General features: G+C 43.3%; 2 protein-coding genes across 3 annotated transcripts; both read left to right on the top strand.

Moving 5' to 3' along the window:
- The first annotated feature begins 7,111 nt into the window (after nt 1–7,111).
- TRIM13 (tripartite motif containing 13) lies at nt 7,112–13,536 on the top strand. 2 transcript variants are annotated; one of them, XM_054271863.1, is made up of 2 exons: nt 7,112–7,339; nt 12,304–13,536. In XM_054271863.1, the coding sequence occupies exon 2, from the start codon at nt 12,307–12,309 to the stop codon at nt 13,534–13,536; it is 1,230 nt and encodes a 409-aa protein (XP_054127838.1). In that variant the 5' UTR covers nt 7,112–7,339; nt 12,304–12,306. The 2 variants fall into 2 exon arrangements, with proteins under 2 accessions (XP_054127838.1, XP_054127837.1); XM_054271862.1 differs by lacking the exon at nt 7,112–7,339 and adding an exon at nt 7,456–7,524.
- A 1,590-nt stretch (nt 13,537–15,126) lies between these two features.
- On the top strand, nt 15,127–18,076 carry KCNRG (potassium channel regulator). The gene is made up of 2 exons (XM_054271864.1): nt 15,127–15,710; nt 17,553–18,076. Exons 1-2 carry the CDS (start codon nt 15,133–15,135, stop codon nt 17,803–17,805), a joined length of 831 nt encoding a protein of 276 aa, XP_054127839.1. The 5' UTR covers nt 15,127–15,132; the 3' UTR covers nt 17,806–18,076.
- The last annotated feature ends 646 nt before the right edge of the window (nt 18,077–18,722 follow it).

Raw genomic sequence — 18,722 nt, 5'->3', positions numbered from 1 at the left:
AATTAAATTAGGGAAAAAAAATAAAAATCTACATTAGCGTCCCGTTCTTCCTCTGGAAATTAAAATCTAGTGGACAACGAGTGCAGCCCCTGCTGATCTTTTTTTCCCGCAGCTGTCGCAGTGGCGTGAGGCGGCCGGCGCAGCCTCCTAAAGGACGTATTGTATTTTTGGACATACCTATAAAGTATCTATGCATAATGTACATGCATAAATGTATCTGTGCATATATACATGTGCATATATACATCTATGCACATGTATATAGGCATAGATGCATTCATGTATCTATGCATATACACATATATAAAAAAAGAGGGCACTGATTATGATGGGCAGGTGGTAGGTATGGCATCCGCGAACCTCACACGTGGGAAGGGATTCCTTCATGGAAAGTTACTGCTCAGTTATTCCTGGCACCAAGTAACAAGAAACCCGTTTATTTTATGTCCTTTTTCCTTTTTTTCCCCCCTCCACCTTTCTCTTTTTTAATTTTTGGAAAACTCAGATGTGGCTGACTGAAATGAAAGGTTCACACAACTGGGCCTGCAGGTGCAGCTGTGAGTTGCGCTCTCTCCTTCTTTTCCAGACCTCTGCCCTTCCATCTCTGAGTCTTAACCCCGAGTGTTTGAAGAAGTACACTTTGCTCCTAGAGTACTTCTTCATGTGCTCAAAACCTCTCCTAAATTTACTCAAATTCAACTGCCATGACTGCTACACTGTGCTATCACTGCACTTACTATTTTGTTTTGCAAAGCACAGTTTGAGGCCAGCTTTGTGTCCCTCTCACAGAGGTAGAATACATAACCCCTAATGAAAAAGCTGTAACATGACTTGTGGTCCCTGGGTTACACGAGCATTTCCACGCAGTAAATATTGATAACATGGCTATGGAAGCCTACCTGTGCCCACTTCACATTTTTATTTATCTACAGAAAAATATCAAATAAATGTGGCATGGGCTGCTGACGTAGAATGTTTTGCAGATAGCAGGTAATTTGATTATTTTCATCTGAAGGCTTCTTTATCTCCAAACCAGTTTGGAGTGAAATTGTTGTTTCTCATTATTTCAATGTATTATTATGTGGCATTTCACCAAGAAGGCTCCCTTAACATTTTATTACAGTATGAAGTATGATGTAAGTAATGTGACCCATGTGGTGCTATGTTATCTGTCTTGTGGGGGCCAGGGGGTTAATCCAGATATTCAGAAATCCTTGTTAAAATAAACTTTCATAGCCACAAATCTCTTACTGGTCTGGATGGGCTGTATCAGTCACACTTACCCCCTTTTACTTGAAACATGAGGTGAAGTGCTGTCTTTCTCAAAATCGTGCCTAAAACCAATCTGATTTTAAGAGCAGCTTTAAAATGTTCTTCCTTTTTTTTTTATTGGACTTACTATTACAGCCCATAAATGTTTGGGGTCAAGAGCTCACTTCCTTAAAATATGCCAAATGGGATTAGTCTTGAACTTCCAAGAAGTAAATATTAGGTGGAAACTGATGTTTATTTATTTCATATGGAGGGCATCGGGATTCTTACTGGTAGTTTGTTGTTCACAAATTTAGTCTCATTTAAGTCACTGTGGGATTTTTATTGCCTGTGGATTTGTTACAGTAAATGCTAAAAGATAAATGTTAATATAGTTTTAAAAAGAAAAAAAAAAGAAAATAAAAAGAAAACTTAGCTAGAGATTTAAGCTCTAAATTACTTTCTTGAAGGATGAGGTGAACAGTTGCAGCAGGATAGCACTGTATTTGTAAATGTGCTTGTCAGGCTGTTTATAGTGTGTGAGCACCAAAAGCTTTACAGTGCACAAAGAACTGCCCCAGAGAAATGAAGATCTTGCCTTCAATATTTAGAAGTATAATTGTGCTTGCTAATCAAGGGTTAATTCAGCTTCTGCCTTACTTGAATGTTCATTTCTTTCACTTGGGGTGGCCAAGTATTTTGGACCCTCCCACACTGGATGCAAAATTATGCTCAGCATGCCTAGACATGTTTGCTGCTTGCAGTGTTTTAACTTTATTTCCTTGAACAGTAGCAGCAGAAACATTTTGTCTGGGAACCATGCTAGTAGAACACAACCACTCCCATCCATTTCACAAATGCAGACTTGTTTGGAGGACCTGCTGAAGGAAAATGATGGTCATTGATTTGTTTCATTCTCTGGCTTAGAGCTTCATTCACGAAATACAACTGTCTCTCATTAGCCCTGCCAAGTACATCTACTGGCTTCAGACAAGTATGTTTCAGAAAGGTTCCCTGATATGCCAAATTTGCAGGAGAGGGCAGCTCTCTCCCATTGTGGCAGCACACATTACAACAGTGTAATATATGACTAATCTGTTCTCAGAGAAATAATTCCTCTTTGTCCTGCAAGTAGAAACCAATCGGACCTGCTTCTCCACTGCCGCGTGCTTTGTGGAGGCATTTACACCTGTGAAAACCAATGTAAAAAAGTAGTTATTATGTATGTTGGAATGGATTTAGTAATGTCTCCATGCAACTTGCACAGAAGTAAATGATGGTGCAGGACTGGAAAATCAAGGTTTGTTTATTGAAAGCAGTCCTTCCACTCCCAGGGTCAGGTCTGTGGTTTGGAGGATGATACAGACAAGGTCTCAGATGAAAAACAGGTTGTGCTTGTACTTTTGAAATCTTCACCATAATGTAGTTCTTGTGAGGATTAACTTTCTGTAGGAACTCCTCTGTTTTACACAGTTAATCTGATGCTTGCCAAATCATAGAAGAAATTACATATGGAAATTAATTGTGTTCCTTGTTGTTCTCTTTGTTTTGGAGGTCATTTCTCCTTTCCTCTTTATGCAATACAAGCAAAACCCACTGGAGCAGAGCTTTGATCTATAGGTAAGCCCAAGCCTCATTAAAACTGACAGGGACGCTGGCCATGCTTTGTTCAGGAAGGAGCAATTGAGTTCTTTTATGGCATAAGATAGCTAAAAACGAGAAACTGCTGCCCATGGCACAGGGGTGCATGGCCAAGTGGTGCTAAGATGAGCTAACTTGTATGAGCAAGCACTAATTTGGGGAAAGTCAGGGAGACTTTTCTAGGGACTGCTTGTGAGTGCAGCAGCAAGAGCACAGATTGGTTGCAGCTGTGTTTGCCTGTGTGCATGTCCGGGACCGGAAACACCACGCAAGAGCCAGCAGACAGTGGGAGAAGCAGTGGTGTATGGCCCTGAGAAAAAGCCAAGGGACAGCTTCTTCTGGGCAAGCATCCTGGCTGGAGCAGCAAACTTGGACTGCTGTACAGTTCTCCCTCCCATTTGCTTCCTCTGCGTGCAAGGAAATGGGACGTGGCTGTACATTCTTTGTAAATAAATAGGATTTTGCTAAGGAGCTGACTGAATTCATCATCGATTCCCCCCCACGTCCCTCTGCAGAAAAATCTGGCAAAGTGCTGAATATTAGTTAACTCTGTAGGTCAAAGTTCTGTATGCAAAACTACAGAGCTTTTCAGGACTGCTAAAATAGCCAGCAGAGACCCTGCAGATATCAAGGCAGACTCTGAAATTCAGACCTCAAAACAGCAGTTGATCATTTCAGTTGCTGATGATCCTTCATGGATTTTTAATGCCTAGGATTTCTACAATCCGTATTAAAAGTAGCTTTTATGGAACAATAACAAGAAACTGCTTTCTCTGATCCCTTGTTTGGAATGTTTAATATAGTCCAGATGTATCTGTTGAAAAGAAATGTAGTTAGATACAATATAGTTGTGAAACATTTATATATCAGTAAGGTGTTTGATACCTGGAGCTGTTTTGAATAATTTATTCATTTGTGTTACCTTGCGGCAACTTCTTATCAAGCTGCTCTAAGCTCTTGCAGATTCATGTCCATATTTAGGTTCCCACAGTGACTACATTATCCACCTCAGATTGAGAGTATGCTTACCCCAGCACAGCTGAATAAAGGAGAGTCCTTCAAGAAGTCTCTGTCCTGAAGCTGGAGTGTATTCTGTGTGTCTGACACCTCTGTAACGGGACGTGAAGCCTTAGTGGGAAGGCAGGTTTGCAGCCAAGGCTAAGACTGTAAAATGCCCTCAACTCACCTCTTTTCCTGGAGCTTCACCGCAGGAGACAATTAAAATCCAACAGGTCTTTGGTTCAGAGGTGCTTCACTGATGTGGAATACAAATTTGGGAGGAAAAAAAAATGCTGCTTTTAACTCCAGCTATATTTATCAATCAGTTCTCCTCCAGCAAAGCACAGCGGGTGCCTGGAGCCTGGAATGAGCAGCTGGTGTGGCCGAGGGCAAGGCTGTGTTACTTTTGGCAGCTGTGCTGGCAATAGCTGGCTGGAAGCATTTGTGAAATTATGGCCTGTGGGGGCACTTCTGGTTTATGCTGACGTGTGTGCAGGCTGCCACCAAAACAGGCCCTCTCACTGGCTCATCCTGGCACTGGTGTTTGTTTGGCTGCAGGATCAGCTGGCTGCCCAAATTGATCCTGCTGGAAACTTCTTTTCTTTTTCTTCTTTTTTCTTCTTTTTTTCTTTCTTTCTTTCTTTTTTTTTTTTTTTTTTTTTTTTTTTTTTTGTGAGCTTTCAGCTCTGTTGGCAAGCTGATCTGGCTTAACATGTGGCTGCATGAGTGTTGCAGCCAGCAGAGAGGAGGCCTCAGGAAAGCATGACTAAGGAAAGGGGAAAGGAAGGAATGATGACTTTTGCCAGTAGCACAGTCTTGTCTTGGCTTAACCCCCCGAGAATCTGCCTGTCAGGGTAGAGTTACCTGTTGCAACCTGAGTCACGTTAATGGCTTGCTGCCACTGGATGAGGAAAATCTTACTCCTCTTTTCATCGCTCTTCTGACGTTAGACCTGGTGATTGTCTAATCTTGTGTTGGGCTGATTTAACTTGTTGAATCAGCACAAAACTCACCTCAACAAAGAGAAGGGAATAGCATTCTGCTGACTGAGTGGGTGGAATCAGCTCAGTAGAGCATCTGCAGAGGCTGGCAGAGCTGGGACAGACAAGGGGAGTAGTAGCTGTCAGCTCTGAGGTCGCCGACTGAACCACAACTCTGAGTTTCAGTCTCAGAAATTTCCTGGCATAGTGTTTATTAGAAGAGCCATGATCTGGGTTCTCTCTGTAGTTTAAAGATGACAGTAGATGAATGCCCTTTGTCTTACAAAAAATATGGTGCTTGTCTTGAAAATCTGGAAATTACCACTATTGTATAATTCCTTCCAAATTTCTACCCCTGTATTTTCAACCCTCCCATAACTAAGTGGCATTTATCCTAACACCTCCTTTCAAGCTGTGCCTCTCCTTTGAGCCTAGATTTCCCTTGGCTTTGTTTATGTATTACTCCACAGATCTACAAATGTTCTTTTCCATCAGCCACAGCTTTTCTCTGAAGCTTCTACAACCAGCCTTTGATGTGCCTTGGGAAGACACTGTGCTCTTGGATGCAGGAATGCAAGCTCATAAACAAACTGCTACTGAAAGTGCTGCTATTGAAGCTGAGTTAAAAAGTATAGAAAGATGGACTTACAGTTGTGTGTGACTCAGATAAGAAATAGAAGAGTGACCAAATTCTATTTGATTATGCTCAGGACAGCCGTGAGACACTAAAGTAGGGTGCTGGCTGAGCAGCGTTTCTGTGCACCAAGCACAGAAACCCTGCTGTATGTTTGCCCAGAAGTTTAAGCTTTCCTCTTTGACAGAAGAAATCAAAGGCAAGGAGGGACAAGAACATTTTCAAGTGGACCTAACGAAGAGGCATTATCCCAGGTGGGCAGGCAACCACTCTTCCACCCATTCAGCTCCTTCGTCATTCATAAGGAGACCAGCCCAAAGAACAAATAGAAAATAAAACATACTCTAAAAATATAATGGGGAAAATGTTATACAAAAAATACATGGAAATAATGAGTGAGAAATCTAAAATGCCATGTTGTTGTTAATCTTTAACCATAAAATTACAGAGAAGATTAATAGGACCCAGAAATTTTTGATATAAAAGTGGCTGTTGGGTATGTGTAGACAAGGAGTACTCAGCAAATGTAAATGCGCAAGCATTGGGATATCAGTTGAAAGCAGCTTAGGTGGCTGAGGGAAACTACCTGGAATTACTTGTTTTTATTAAACAGCAAACAAGATGCTGGACAATTAGAAACAAGCAGGATGTTGGAATACATCTGAAGGTCTCAGTTGCTTTTGTGCTGCAACTCTACCTGCTGGGGCTGTTCTCCAGTGGATAGTGGAAGAAATGCCTCAGTGTGCAAGCACTCTGAAAGGGATTTTCAAAAATGCTTGTCCCTGGTCAAACTGTTCCCATTGAGTTCAGCTGAGCAGGCAGGCCAGCTTGGGTGGACAGCAAGGAGAGAAGGTGAGGAGTAACTGACTGCAGTGAATTGGGGAAGCATAACCTTATAATTCAGTAACGTTATTGAATGGCTTTTAAGATCCAGATTCCTAAATAATGAGAAGAAGTATGTCAGATGTGCAAGGGAGCTTCATTTGATAAAAATACAATTTGTGATGTTCCTGGAGTGAGTAGTCCTAGAGGTGAAGAGTCTCCCCTGTGCTGATGTGTGACGGGACTGCAGTGGGGGCAGAGTAGGGGAGTGGGTGCAGAAGCAGAGTATGTACATATGAGAACAGCTTTTGATGTAGTATTTCACAAAGTCTAACTTGAAAATAAGTTCAGTTTTACTTTGATGTGAGACCTTTTCTGTTAACTGATAACTATCAGAACTGCAAAAGAGATACCCAACACAAAGGTCCTCTGACATCTCAGCACTTCCAGATTCAGTTTCATAGTCCTGTAACTAGAATGCTCTTTCAAGTGGACATGGGATCTCTTCTGCTCCATTTCCCTGGGACTAGTCAATGTTTTGTGGAAAAGCTGCACTGCTTTTACAGGCCACGTTAAGTCTTGAAGAGATTCACCAGCTGGAAACGGTATAACCAGTGTGTTCAAGCAAATAAGAATGAATCACTCTCCTTTTATGAAGCACATAAGGCTATCTGTCTCAAATTATGTTTTCTTTTAATAAGTGCTTTCGGAAGGTGGCAGATCCCCAGCAGGATTGTCACCCAGCAGCGCCCCTCCTTAGGCTGTGCAACGTGCGCCATGTGAGCTGCAGGCTCAAGTGTAATTTAACAGAGTTAACAAACAACAGAATCCCGTATATATCTCGGCGGAGGCACAGGCTGCAGCCTCGGCCGCCGCCTTAGGCAGGCAGCATCCACCGCCGGCCCTCTCCCGGCAGCTCCGGAGGCCTTCCCGGCCGCTCGCAGGCAAACGGAGGAAGGGAAGAGCCGCAGCAGCTCCTGCCCCGGGGCCGGATCGGCGGCCGCGGGCCAAGGTGGGTGGGACGGCGGGGCAGCAGCTCCCGGCCGGTGGCTCCGGCGGGCCAGGGCCGGGCGGCGGGGCGGGAGCGGCGGGCCCGGAAGGCGGGCGGCGGCCGGGGCGGGAGCGCGGCGAGCCGAGCGAGTGACCGAGGCGGCCGGGCCCCCGCCTGGCCGGAGCCCCGCGGCCCCGGCTGCCATGGTGAGTAGCGGGGCCAGGGGGCGGCAGGACGGGCGGGCCCGGCCCGCCGAGCGCAGGCCGCGGCTTTGTGAGAGGCGGCGAGGGACGCCGCGGCCGGAGCGCCGGTAGCGCCGGCAGCCGCCATGCCCGCTGTGCTCGGCGGACCGTCAGGGCCTCCCTGCCCCGGGCTGCGGTGCCCGGCAGAGCGCTGAGACCCCCGCGGAAGCCAGGGCCGGCGGCTGGCTGCAGTGCCGTCGTTTAGGGGCGATTCCCCGCTGGAATTGGAGAGGGAGGTTGTAACCAGGAGCGGCAAGGGAGCCTCTGCCAGGTCTAGGGACAATGGGGATGAGCGCGGGGCCAGCGTTGGGGCAGCCCCTGCGCTCGACAGACCGGCCAGCCCTGGGGGTGAAACGGTGTTCATGGGGCTGTGAATGCACCGAGCACAGATCGCTTATTTCTTCCGGCCTTCCTGCCGTTGTAGAGTCATGACATGTTGGATCTGCCTGGTGCTCCTGGAAAAACCTTTGGCCATGAAATACCAGCTTTGAAGCATGGGCAATTTACCCAGGTGTTTTTGGCTGTCTGGATAGCAGCCTTCCAGTAGCTGAAAGGGGTCTACAGGGAAGCTAGAGAGGGACTCTTCATCAGGAACTATAGTGACAGAACAAGGAGTGATGTGTACAAACTGAAAGAGGGGAAATTTTGTTTAGATATTGGGAAGAAATTCTTTACTGTAGGAGCAGTGACACTGGAACAGGTTGCCCAGGGAGGTTGTGGATGCCTCAGTCCTGGCAGTGTTCAAGGCCAGATTGGGTAAGACCTTTGGCAACCTGGTCTAGTGGTTAGTGTCCCTGCCCATGGCAGGGGGAGTTGGGACTAGATAATCTTCAAAGTCCTTTTCAGTCCCTTAACATTCTATGATCCTGTGTTGCCTACTGCTCATGGAGATCAGGTGTTCCCCAATAAAATGGATACAATGACCCTCCGTTAGATTGCAGTTTCTCTTAGTGGAGTGAACAGGGTTAAGATCATAGCTGCTGGAAGGAGGATCTTCCATCTCCCTTCCCCTCTGTGGGAAGGCTGGTGAAATTGCTCATAGGGGTCCTGACACAGACCAGGGTCCTTGCCAAGGAAGGGAGATGTGACCTCTCCTGACTAGCTCAGCTGCTTGTAGAAATGTAGCTTCACTTGGTCAAGTCTCATTTCGAACAGTTACACACCATTGCAGGAATCTTTTTGGTTGTTTTGAAGCCTGGTGAAATTCTGGTTTCACTTTCAGCATGCTGCTGGCTGATAAACCAAACTTCTGTGCTGAGAAGCATGCTAAATGAATTTTTGTCTGGAGTGTGGTTGTTTTTGCTTTTATGGTTTGATGTTGCTTGTCATTCTTCTTCCTAATGATAAAACTGTGCAAGTTGCTATTTCTGATGGGTGACATCTATTGGGTTTGTACCCAGAGATGCTTTTGGTCTGTGTGCTACAAGTGGGGAATTCCAGGGCCACCCAAACCTGGGTCAGACGTTACACAGAGAAATTCCCAGTGGAAAAGTTTAAATCATCACACAAATACCAGGTTGCTAAGGGATGTTTCAATCCACAGACAATTTACTGTCTGAAATTAAAGAAGACAGAAGTTAATCTGTCCAACCAGTCATACAGGTCTTCAGTATTTTTGGTTTGGCATTTCTGGTGTTGTAAGAGGGGGAGGGGGGGAAGTTAATAGACCTGCCCATTTATTTTTAAAAAATCCATTGGTTTTAATGATCTTGTATAAAGGTTTTGAAATGGTTATATTTATGAAGCATAATTATGTAATTCAGTAAGTGGGGTTGAAACGCAACAGGACAGTTTTAGTTGGATCATGAAGACTTTTTGTGTGTGTTTTTTGTATTTTTAGGAGTGCGAAAATCTTTAGTGTTTGTCCTGCAATTTTGATGGAAAGTGTTACAGTAAGCATTTTCTGCATGGGTTTGCAGTTCTTGCTGTCAGGCATGCAAAGTTGCTTTTCCAGCTCCCTAACTGGGAAGTAAAATCCTCCCTGGTAAAGGAGATGGACCAGAGCAAATATTTTCTGCCCTGTGCATTTCCATTTACTTAGAGATGGAAAACTGTCATTTTAGTTTTGTAGTTATTATCCTCTTAGCACATGAGCTGAACTGATCTTTGTGTTGCTACTGTGGCTTAAAGCTATGAGTACAAGTTGGAAAGAGAGAGCTGCTCACAAAAAGGAAGATTCAAGAGTGGAGGGATGAATACCTCCATACCATCTTCCTGTCATCCCATTATTTTTAGCACTAGGAAAAAGATGGAAGAGAAACGTTGCTTTGAGAGCGTGAGAGGTGCTTCAAAACTACATTCTCCTCACAGAAAATGAGGTTTTTGAATGGGATCTGTGGGCTTACAGGAAACCCATTAGTAAGGGTTATTAGATCTTTTCTCTGGGACTTTTTCCTCAGTTGCAGGTGGTGGCTTCTTCTGCCTCCTGACTTCAGTTCTGAGTAAAAAAGCTGGCAACTTTTCCAAAGTCTCTTTTTTCCAGCAAGCACAGAAAATATATGGAGGGGCGTAAGTACATAAGCATGGTTGTCTCAAGCATTCTGACTGTTGTGCTGTCACAGGAAAGTTGGGATTGGGAGGGAGGGTCCTGCTGAGGCAGGGAAGAGCTGTTGTGAGCCAGCTTCCCTTTCATTGCTGGGCTTGTTAGTCGGCCTGAAGGCTCACGGTTAGTGTGCCTGCAGCAAGAGAAGGGCCAAGTCCTGGGCACCTCACTAAAGGGGGCTCCCAGCCCACCACAGGCTCCCAGCCCCCCCCCTCATTTCCTGAAGGGCTCTAAGGGCTCACTGTGCGTGTGCCAGCAGCAGCAAATGGCACAAAAAAATGAAGGGATGTGCCCTAGGGAAACTTTAAAAGGGAGGGATTGGTCCCAGGCTTTTGTTGATCTCAGGTCTGGACCATACATAGTGGCAGGACCAATATGGGATCTAAGGACTGGTGGTCTTTTTCCTTCACTTTCTCTGTTTTCCCTTTTTACTCTCTCCTCTCTTGTTCTATCCCAGCAATTGGATTTTACCCCTTGCTCTGTGCTGAAGTTTGCTGGAAGAGTCAGGAGCTTGGTAAAGTTCATTGTAAAAGTCAAGAGCTTGTCAGCCAACACCTCTACAACTAAATAGCAGGATGGCTGTGGGAGTTAAGGTGGCTGTATAATAAAGGATAAGAGTTCCCTGACACTGGACTGCTGTCTTTGTTCAGCCCACTGAGAAGTCCTACTGAATTTTCAGGTTGTGACAATCCCTCCTCCTCACTTGGAAAGCATGGGAGGTTTGCTTACACTTCCCAAGAATAGCTTTTACTGTGAAGTCTTACTGGGACTGTTGGTCCTTTTGTGAAGGAAAGTCAGGACTGACCTCACTTTTCTTCCTGATAGTGAACTTTGCTTTCCTTGGGTCAGTAGTATTGTTTTTATTACTCTTCTTGTCTCCTGTGCAGCGTGGATCTTCCCTTGCAGCTCTGTTCTTGGCTCCCGTGTTTTCCACTTCATATTTCTTTGAGGGGACAGAAACCTTAGAAATTACATCAAAACTAATTAAGAGCTCATTCACATGCCTTGATGTCGCAGCAGTACTTGCAGTACTTTGATGCACTTTTCTGTGATGTCTTTCAATTTATAAGAGGAATTTTATTACATATATATGAATAAATGTTGTATAATATGGAAGGAATTTATGCAAGGGAAGCATCTTTCTAATTATAGCTCAAAACAAAGTGTATGAGAGCTTTGGATGATACAGACTGTCACCTACTTTGGTCTTTATTGTCTATTTGTTTTCTTAGAGCATGCTGTAAGTTACAAGGTGTCTGCATCTGAGAACTTGGCTTTAGTTAGAGGTGGGGGGAGGGCAGTGCACTGGGTCCTTTCACTGAGACCTTCCAGTAGGAAGGATTACATGATAAATATTCTTCCTGTAGGTTCTCTCCACAGAAAGAAATTCCTGGGGTGTGAATGCTGTGAGAATGGAATTGGAAATAGAGATTGCAGATGAGCAAAAATGTTTCACAGTTTTGTTTCATGATGAATTATCAAGGATTATGGGTGGCTGTTGTTTGAAGTTATTTGAAGTATTTTGACTTGGTGCTGAATGGCTCAATAGTAGCACATGCAGTTGGTTATTTAAAAATACTGCAGGAGCAAGAGAAACGCTAATTCTTAGAGTGGTGACTCTCCTTTGGCCTTGCAGGTAGAGCAGAAAGACACATTATGTATTCTGTAGCAGCAGAAACACTGCAACAGGGCTTTTTCAGTCACTTTTAGTATTGTCTACAGTACCAGTGCGTGGGGTTGAAACTGGAAGTTTTGGATGAGTGGAGCAAGTAGAAAGTAATCAAATCTTAGCAGACTATATTGGCTGTGTATCTTCTGTGCAAATCCTATTTATGTGTATTGCATCAGCAAGGAAAGATGTAAGTCTTGCACTGTTACTGTGAGTACATGAGGTATGTTCTTTAAGAATCCTTGGTGGGATTGGCAAGTGTTCTTTTCCAGCATTTCTAGTTGAGAGTCCAAAAAATGGTTTGCCTGAGCATTGCACCATTCTTGTGCCTGCCATTTGCTGGCCAGGTACCACAGCTAAGGGGGACTGGCTGCAAAAACCCAGCTGAGGCTCTGTCTTAAGGATTCTGGAGGAAAAAATACATCCTTTTCTCACTGAAACATGTCTCAGATGGAAATTGGTCTTTGTATGGTCTCCTTGAGGGAGAAATACGTTTTTTAAGTTCTGTTACCATCTTTTTTCTCTTTCCTAGGACATGATGGAGCTCTTAGAGGAAGATCTGACCTGTCCCATTTGCTGTAGCCTGTTTGACGATCCTCGTGTCCTGCCCTGTTCACACAATTTCTGCAGAAAGTGTCTGGAAGGAATTCTTGAGGGAAATGTGCGGAATGTGCTTTGGAGGCCATCCCCTTTCAAGTGCCCCACATGCAGAAAGGAGACTCCTGTCACTGGAGTCAACAGCTTGCAGGTCAACTATTCCCTGAAGGGTATCGTGGAGAAGTACAACAAAATCAAAGTAACTCCAAAAATGCCTGTGTGCAAAGTGCACAGCGGGCAACCCCTTAACATTTTTTGCAGGACAGACATGCAGCTGATCTGTGGGGTTTGTGCCACCCGTGGTGACCACACAAAGCATGTTTTCTGTTCCATTGAAGAAGCTTATTCCCAGGAGAAGCGGGCTTTTGAAACCTTGTTCCAGGGCTTTGAAACTTGGCGTTGTGGAGATGCCCTCTCACGGCTGGATACCTTAGAGACCAGCAAGAGGAAAGCTCTGCAGATGCTGACGAAAGATTCTGACAAAGTGAAGGAGTTCTTTGAGAAGCTGCAGCACACGCTGGAGCAGAAGAGAAATGAGATTCTGTCTGACTTTGAGACCATGAAGCTTGCGGTGATGCAGGCCTACGATCCGGAAATCAATAAACTGAACACCATTCTGCAAGAGCAGCGGATGGCTTTTAACATTGCAGAGGCCTTCAAAGATGTGTCCGAGCCCATTATATTTCTGCAGCAGATGCAGGAGTTCAGGGAAAAAATCAAGGTGCTCAAAGAAACCCCTTTACCTTGTTCCACTGTGGACATCAGTCCCACAATGAAGAGCTTTGATACCAGCCAGTGGAATGGAATAAAGCTTGTTGATGTGGACAAACTTTCCTTGCCTCAGGAAAGCAACACTTTCAAATTCAAGATTCCCTCAGTCTTTTCACGCAGATTTATAGTGAACTCTCTTATTTTCTTGCTCATTCTTGCTGTCACCAGAATGTCCTTTGTGGAGTCGGTCATTGACAATCTCCAGTGCTGGAAATCTCAGTTCCTTACAATTTGCTTGTCCTATTTGGCAGATACCGTGGAGATAGCAGATCATGCAGTCTTTTACTGGGAACAGATGACAGATGGAGCTTCACTCTTAAGAGAAAAGTGTAAAAACTATACGTTGGTTGTACTGGATAACGTCGCACAGTTTGTGTGCAAATATAAACTGTTGTGAAGTGTCTGCTGGAATATAAGAACTAAGAGAGATCTGGGGGAGAAAACATGGAACTTCTTAAATTAATTGGTCTTTTCAGACTTCAATGAAACATTCTAGATTCAAAATGATTCCAAAACATTCATAATGTTCCCATAGTTTGAGTACTGCTAAACCAGAAAATGAAATGGAGCTTTGAAAAACATTTTGTGGATTCTTCTTTCAGTGGCGATTATGGGAATATTACTCACCGTAAATCATTTTCCTTACCAAAATATAGGGCCAAACTGTATCTTTAGTTTGATGTTAATGTAGAATAAGGTAAAAGATTGTAGTTTTAAAAACATTCTAACGGGGAGATCATTTGGAAAGAGGAAGAAGAGTTATAACTGAGGTGAGCACTGTGCTGACAGGTTTGCTGAGGACTGCCCTTCCACTGCAAAATGCAGCGTGCATCATTCATTTTCTGGAACCAGCTTCTATCTGACAATGTTACTTCTCTCTGAAATAGCTGTATGTTTTGGTTTGGTTTTATGGGGTATCTTTTTGTATAACCAAATACTGTAATTACCCTGTGCATTCAGATACATGTTCTATACAAACATGTTTCTTCAGGGCAAGCATAAATTCTAGAGGTAATAATAAGAACAAGCTACAGGATGGTATGTGCTTTGCAGAGAGTTCATACTTTGCAGTTTACTTTTCCAGCATCAAATTGTTGGGGTAGCTGGGCTGTTTTGTTAGATCCATGTTTCTCTGGAGCCACGCTTTCTTAAAGACTGGCCTTAACATAAAGAACTTAGTGCAGTGAAAGGCATGCAGGGGTCTGCCACAGGAAGGCAGCCTGGGCTCTAACCCTGCAGAGGTGGCAAGTAAAACAGCTGCTCTCCTGTCCCTCTCTGCCTCTCCAGATTGCAATTCCAAAAGCCAGGAAAAATGACTGGATGATTCCTGGAACAGGTTGTGTGATGCAGCAGGTGTATGGATGTTGGTGGTGTTTGAAGAACCTTGTATAGGTTCTTGTGCTGTTGCTGTATTTTTGTGTATCTTGTTTGAGGAGCTAATTGAATTTTCTGTTTGTATTGACTTGGCCTTAGATACAATGATTTAAAGGGAACCTTAAGCTTGAGTTCTCTGAAGTGCCCTTCTTCCAGAGCATACGGTACTGAAATGTCTTGCCTGAAGCACATTTAACCTCTTTTTGCAGTGGTAGTGTGAACAGCAGTGTATGGAATGAAAATGTTGAACTGACATTTCTAGAAAACAAATATAATGTGTGCCATCCTTCAGGAATATTTGTTGGCCTCTCTCAAGGTCTCATAAATTGCGACAGTCAATTCACTGTATTCTGGTAGTCCTTGCAAGCTGTTCATCTCAAAAATAAAACATTAAATTCCAAGAGTTCAAAGTCTCCAAGCAACCAAACCCAGCAAACAAAACTATTGTACATGATATTTACATCTTTGTTGCCTGGGAATCCTGTTGCTGCTCCACACCTCACTCCAAACACTTGCTAAAAGCATGCAATGGTTTTTGCAGCTGCCTTGCAGGTTAGGAAGGATCAAGTCACAGAGGTGTAGATCGGGGACCTGCAGTTCCTGAGTGGCTGAGGCAGCCATGAGTAGTCGGGAGGTGGTCGTTCTGAGTGTGGGAGGTGTGAGGTTTGTAACCCGGGCTTCCACCTTGCAGCAGTTCCCCGAGTCCAGGCTGGCACGCATGGTGAGTGACGATGACCAGGAATTTAAACTGGTGAATGGAGAGTTTTTTGTGGACAGAGATGGAGCTTTGTTTAGTTACATCATGGACTTCTTGAGGACTCTCCAGGTTTCCTTACCAACTGATTTCTCAGACTATCAGAGGCTGCAGAGAGAAGCAGAATTCTATGGACTCTACCCCCTGGCCAACCTCCTGAGCCAAGAACATTTGCTGAAGCCAAGGCTGGAGATCTTGGAAGTGCGTTTTTCTCTCCAAGAAATGCAGGCCTTTTTCCGGATCTTTGGTTCCTGCAGTACCACCATTGAGGCACTAGCTGAGCAGATCACTGTGTTTACAGGGCAGCAGTCAGGACAGGGCTGGAACAGCCCTTTTCCTTCCCAGAAACCACTCGTTCCACTTCCTTTGGAAAGACCCTCTCATCATGATATGGTTTTTCTGTGTGGGACTGAGTATTCTGCTGGTGACCAGTTCGTGGCCAGGTACTGTCTCTGGAGTGACTTCTCATTACAGACACGTCTTTGTGACTTGCAGTTCATGAAGTGCACACTATGTGCTAGCAAAGCTCATTTTAAAGAAACTGAAAGAAAAGAAATATGTTTCCTTCTTTCTGTTCAATGTTATCTTTTTCTAGTTCTGAAACAGCCAGTTTAATTTGTTACACTGATTTGCCTGTTCTCAGCTTCCTGAAGTACTGTTCTTGATGTTTGTTTGTAAGTGCTCTTGGGTTTTTCTCTCTCTCTGCAATTTCCTCCTCACTCACTTTAGGATTTCACAGTATCGCCTTCCACAGAACATGAAAAACACAGTAAGGAAACAAAGTAAAGTAAATTACTGGGTGGAAGCCTAAAATCTCCACTAGCTTATGGTGCAAAAGGCTTTCATATGGAAAACAGGAAACAGAGAATGGCAAGAAGGGTTAAAAACTTCATTGTAACTGAGACAGCATTTTGAGGACTGGAAAGCTTTTGTAGAACTTTTTATTAGGGGGAGGGAGAAAAAAACAAATTATTGACTATATGCTTCACAGTGGATTTTCTTTGAATTCAGGCCCAGGTTCTGTTTTTATTAAGATAACTGTGTATCAGTAATTTTTGTGATAGCAGTATTGTATTCTAATGACTACTTAGGTTTTTTTAAACTATCTTTTGCTGGATGTCTCTATTGTATGGAGACATGTTCTTACTGTATAAGAAAATGTTAACCTAATTTGTCCTCTGTGGCTGTTAGAACATCTGGAATTTTATGGAAATTTCATTGAAATATTTCCAAAAATATTCTATTTGAATATATGAACCAACACAGCAGTCTTTTGATTGTTTTTTAAAGAAAATAAAGTTTATCTTTCTTCCAGCTTTCTCTGGCTAAACAATTAGAATAAAAACTACTTTGCATTTGTGAAGCAATATATATGTTTGTGTGCCAAACCTTAATTTTATAACATATTACTAATTTTAATGGACTAGCAATTGGTTGAGTAGGTTATGGCAACTTAAGTAGTGGGGAAAATATTTCTGATTTTTTCATTTATTTCTTCAGAATTAGTAAAAATTTCCCTTTGCAGATCAATAGAAAAGCTGATCTTGAGTAATGAAATAAGTAAAATTTGATCATGTTGCCTTGCTGGATTTCTATTTCCTTAGTCTTTGTGGTGACATGGACTTTTTTGCCTTTCTTGTGCTTTCCATGAATGTTTGGTGTACTTGCCTGTGAACTGTGGAACAGTTTCACCTGTCAGTTTATACATTTTGTAATAGTATTTTTACCTGACTTCTGCTCCTCAGAATGTCTGGATAGATTCTTACACTCTACTTTATATCAAATAAAACCATTTGAGGCCATGTGAAAGTGATTTTAATATTTGTTACCACACGACCTGCTGTACAAGGTAACTTTGCAATAAATGTCACTGTTTGTAGAGAGAGATCCTGTGTGTTGGAGAGTGATGCTCTTGGGGTGAATGTGACTCTGCTGTCCATTGTTTACTCTTACCTGAAAAACTTGCAGCATTGCAGAGCCTGTTGCTTAGTTGCTTATTTCTCCTCTGTTGAGACAAGATGGGGGTTGTCACAGATATTTCTTAAGAAAGTAAATTTTGTGGTGGAGGAGGGTGTGAAAGGGAAGTGCTTATTCCCCAGCACATAACTGGATGAACTGAGAATTACTCTTAATGAAGGAAAGAGTCAAGTCCTCCTTAAAAGAAGAAAAAAATATCTGGAGCCTTGGTTGCTGTAAACACAGTGCAGCTGGGCTGATCTGTGCTGTAAAGTAGTTAAAGTGTGTTGTAACTGCTTTTTCCTTTTTGCTTTTCCCTCTGATTTTAGGTATGTTTCCATAAAGCCTGATAAGAGAAAGCTGATTAATGGTACTAACGTGCTAGGCCTGCTGCTTGACACTTTGCTCAAAGATGGATTTCGCCTCATAAGCACCAGGACAGTCCCCAGTGAAGAGAAGGCTGAATGCTACACTTTTGAAAGGATGAAGAGGGCAGCAGGCCTTGCCATCATGGTGAACCAAACCCCAGGGAGCTCTGGGGTAGCACAGGCAAGGAGAAGCCAAGTACAGAAAGGGAAATAAGGGCTTTTCCTTCCATCTTTTGAATGTAGAAGAGGGATGTGTCAGCACTAGTGACCTTTTCTTTTTGTTGTTTTGGCATGCTTGAAACTGCAGCTATTGAGGGAAGTAACAAATACATTTTCTTTCAAGTATTTAGGGGGAAAAATTGTTTTCTTGCCTTTTATCGCTGTACCTTCTTTAAGTAAAAGAAACCCAGATTCAGTACTGGGTTTGTGGACCAGATTTCAGCAATTCCAAGAGTTGTTTTTGTTTTTTCTCTGTGGCTAAAATTTACATGAAGACTCACAAAGCATCAGCCATCCCTTCCAGAAAACTGTTTTTATGTTCTGTGCTAATCTGCAAGTAGATTTTAAAAACAGGGTAACACATGAAGATGATGCAACTGTCATCCCAACAGTCAGGAGAAGTGGCTGGGGGAGGAATGCAAACCCCAGTGATTGATTAGTGCTTCCACTCACTGACTCTCTTGCAGTTGGCTGAGGGCAGTGGGAGGGGAACATCCCGAGCTGTGCTGCTGTGTGGCTTTGTGAAAGCCGTCACTGAAGTCTGTGAAATAATGTGGACTGTCTCTTTCCTCTCCTCCCACTCTGGTGGCATTAAGATGCCCTTTGGTTCTGAGAATTAAATGATAAAGATCTTTGTGAACAGAGGGTCAGTTAATTTTTAGTGCTTTCACCACAAAAAGGATGAAAATGTGATGAACAGCCCTTCAGATGAAAGAATTTGTACAGTTTCAAACAAAGTAGTGCAAAGAATTTTTTAGCACTTGTTAAGTACAACACTGTTGGAAGGCTTAGCAGAAGTGGCTTTAAGAGTCTTGTTAGTCCTGTGCAAAGATTTGTAAAGATGCCAAAATTAGCTCAGGTACTGAGAGAGGTAAGTTAATGAAGCTTTATAAATTAAGAATCTTTTGTCCT

The sequence above is a fragment of the Melozone crissalis genome, unplaced genomic scaffold, assembly GCF_028551555.1.
Source record: "Melozone crissalis strain CALT ecotype California unplaced genomic scaffold, PUWL_Pcris_2 ptg000013l_1, whole genome shotgun sequence".
In the NCBI taxonomy this organism is placed as follows: domain Eukaryota; kingdom Metazoa; phylum Chordata; class Aves; order Passeriformes; family Passerellidae; genus Melozone; species Melozone crissalis.
The sequence above is the reverse complement of the archived record's forward strand: the minus strand, read 5'-3'. Positions and strand labels throughout refer to the sequence as shown.

Bases quoted from the DNA above. Each gene is read 5' to 3' on its own strand.
- KCNRG (XM_054271864.1), top strand. From the start codon at position 15,133: ATGAGTAGTCGGGAGGTGGTCGTTCTGAGTGTGGGAGGTGTGAGGTTT. The intron at 15,711-17,552 runs GTACTGTCTCTG...CTCTGATTTTAG, and splicing joins GGTGACCAGTTCGTGGCCAG to GTATGTTTCCATAAAGCCTG.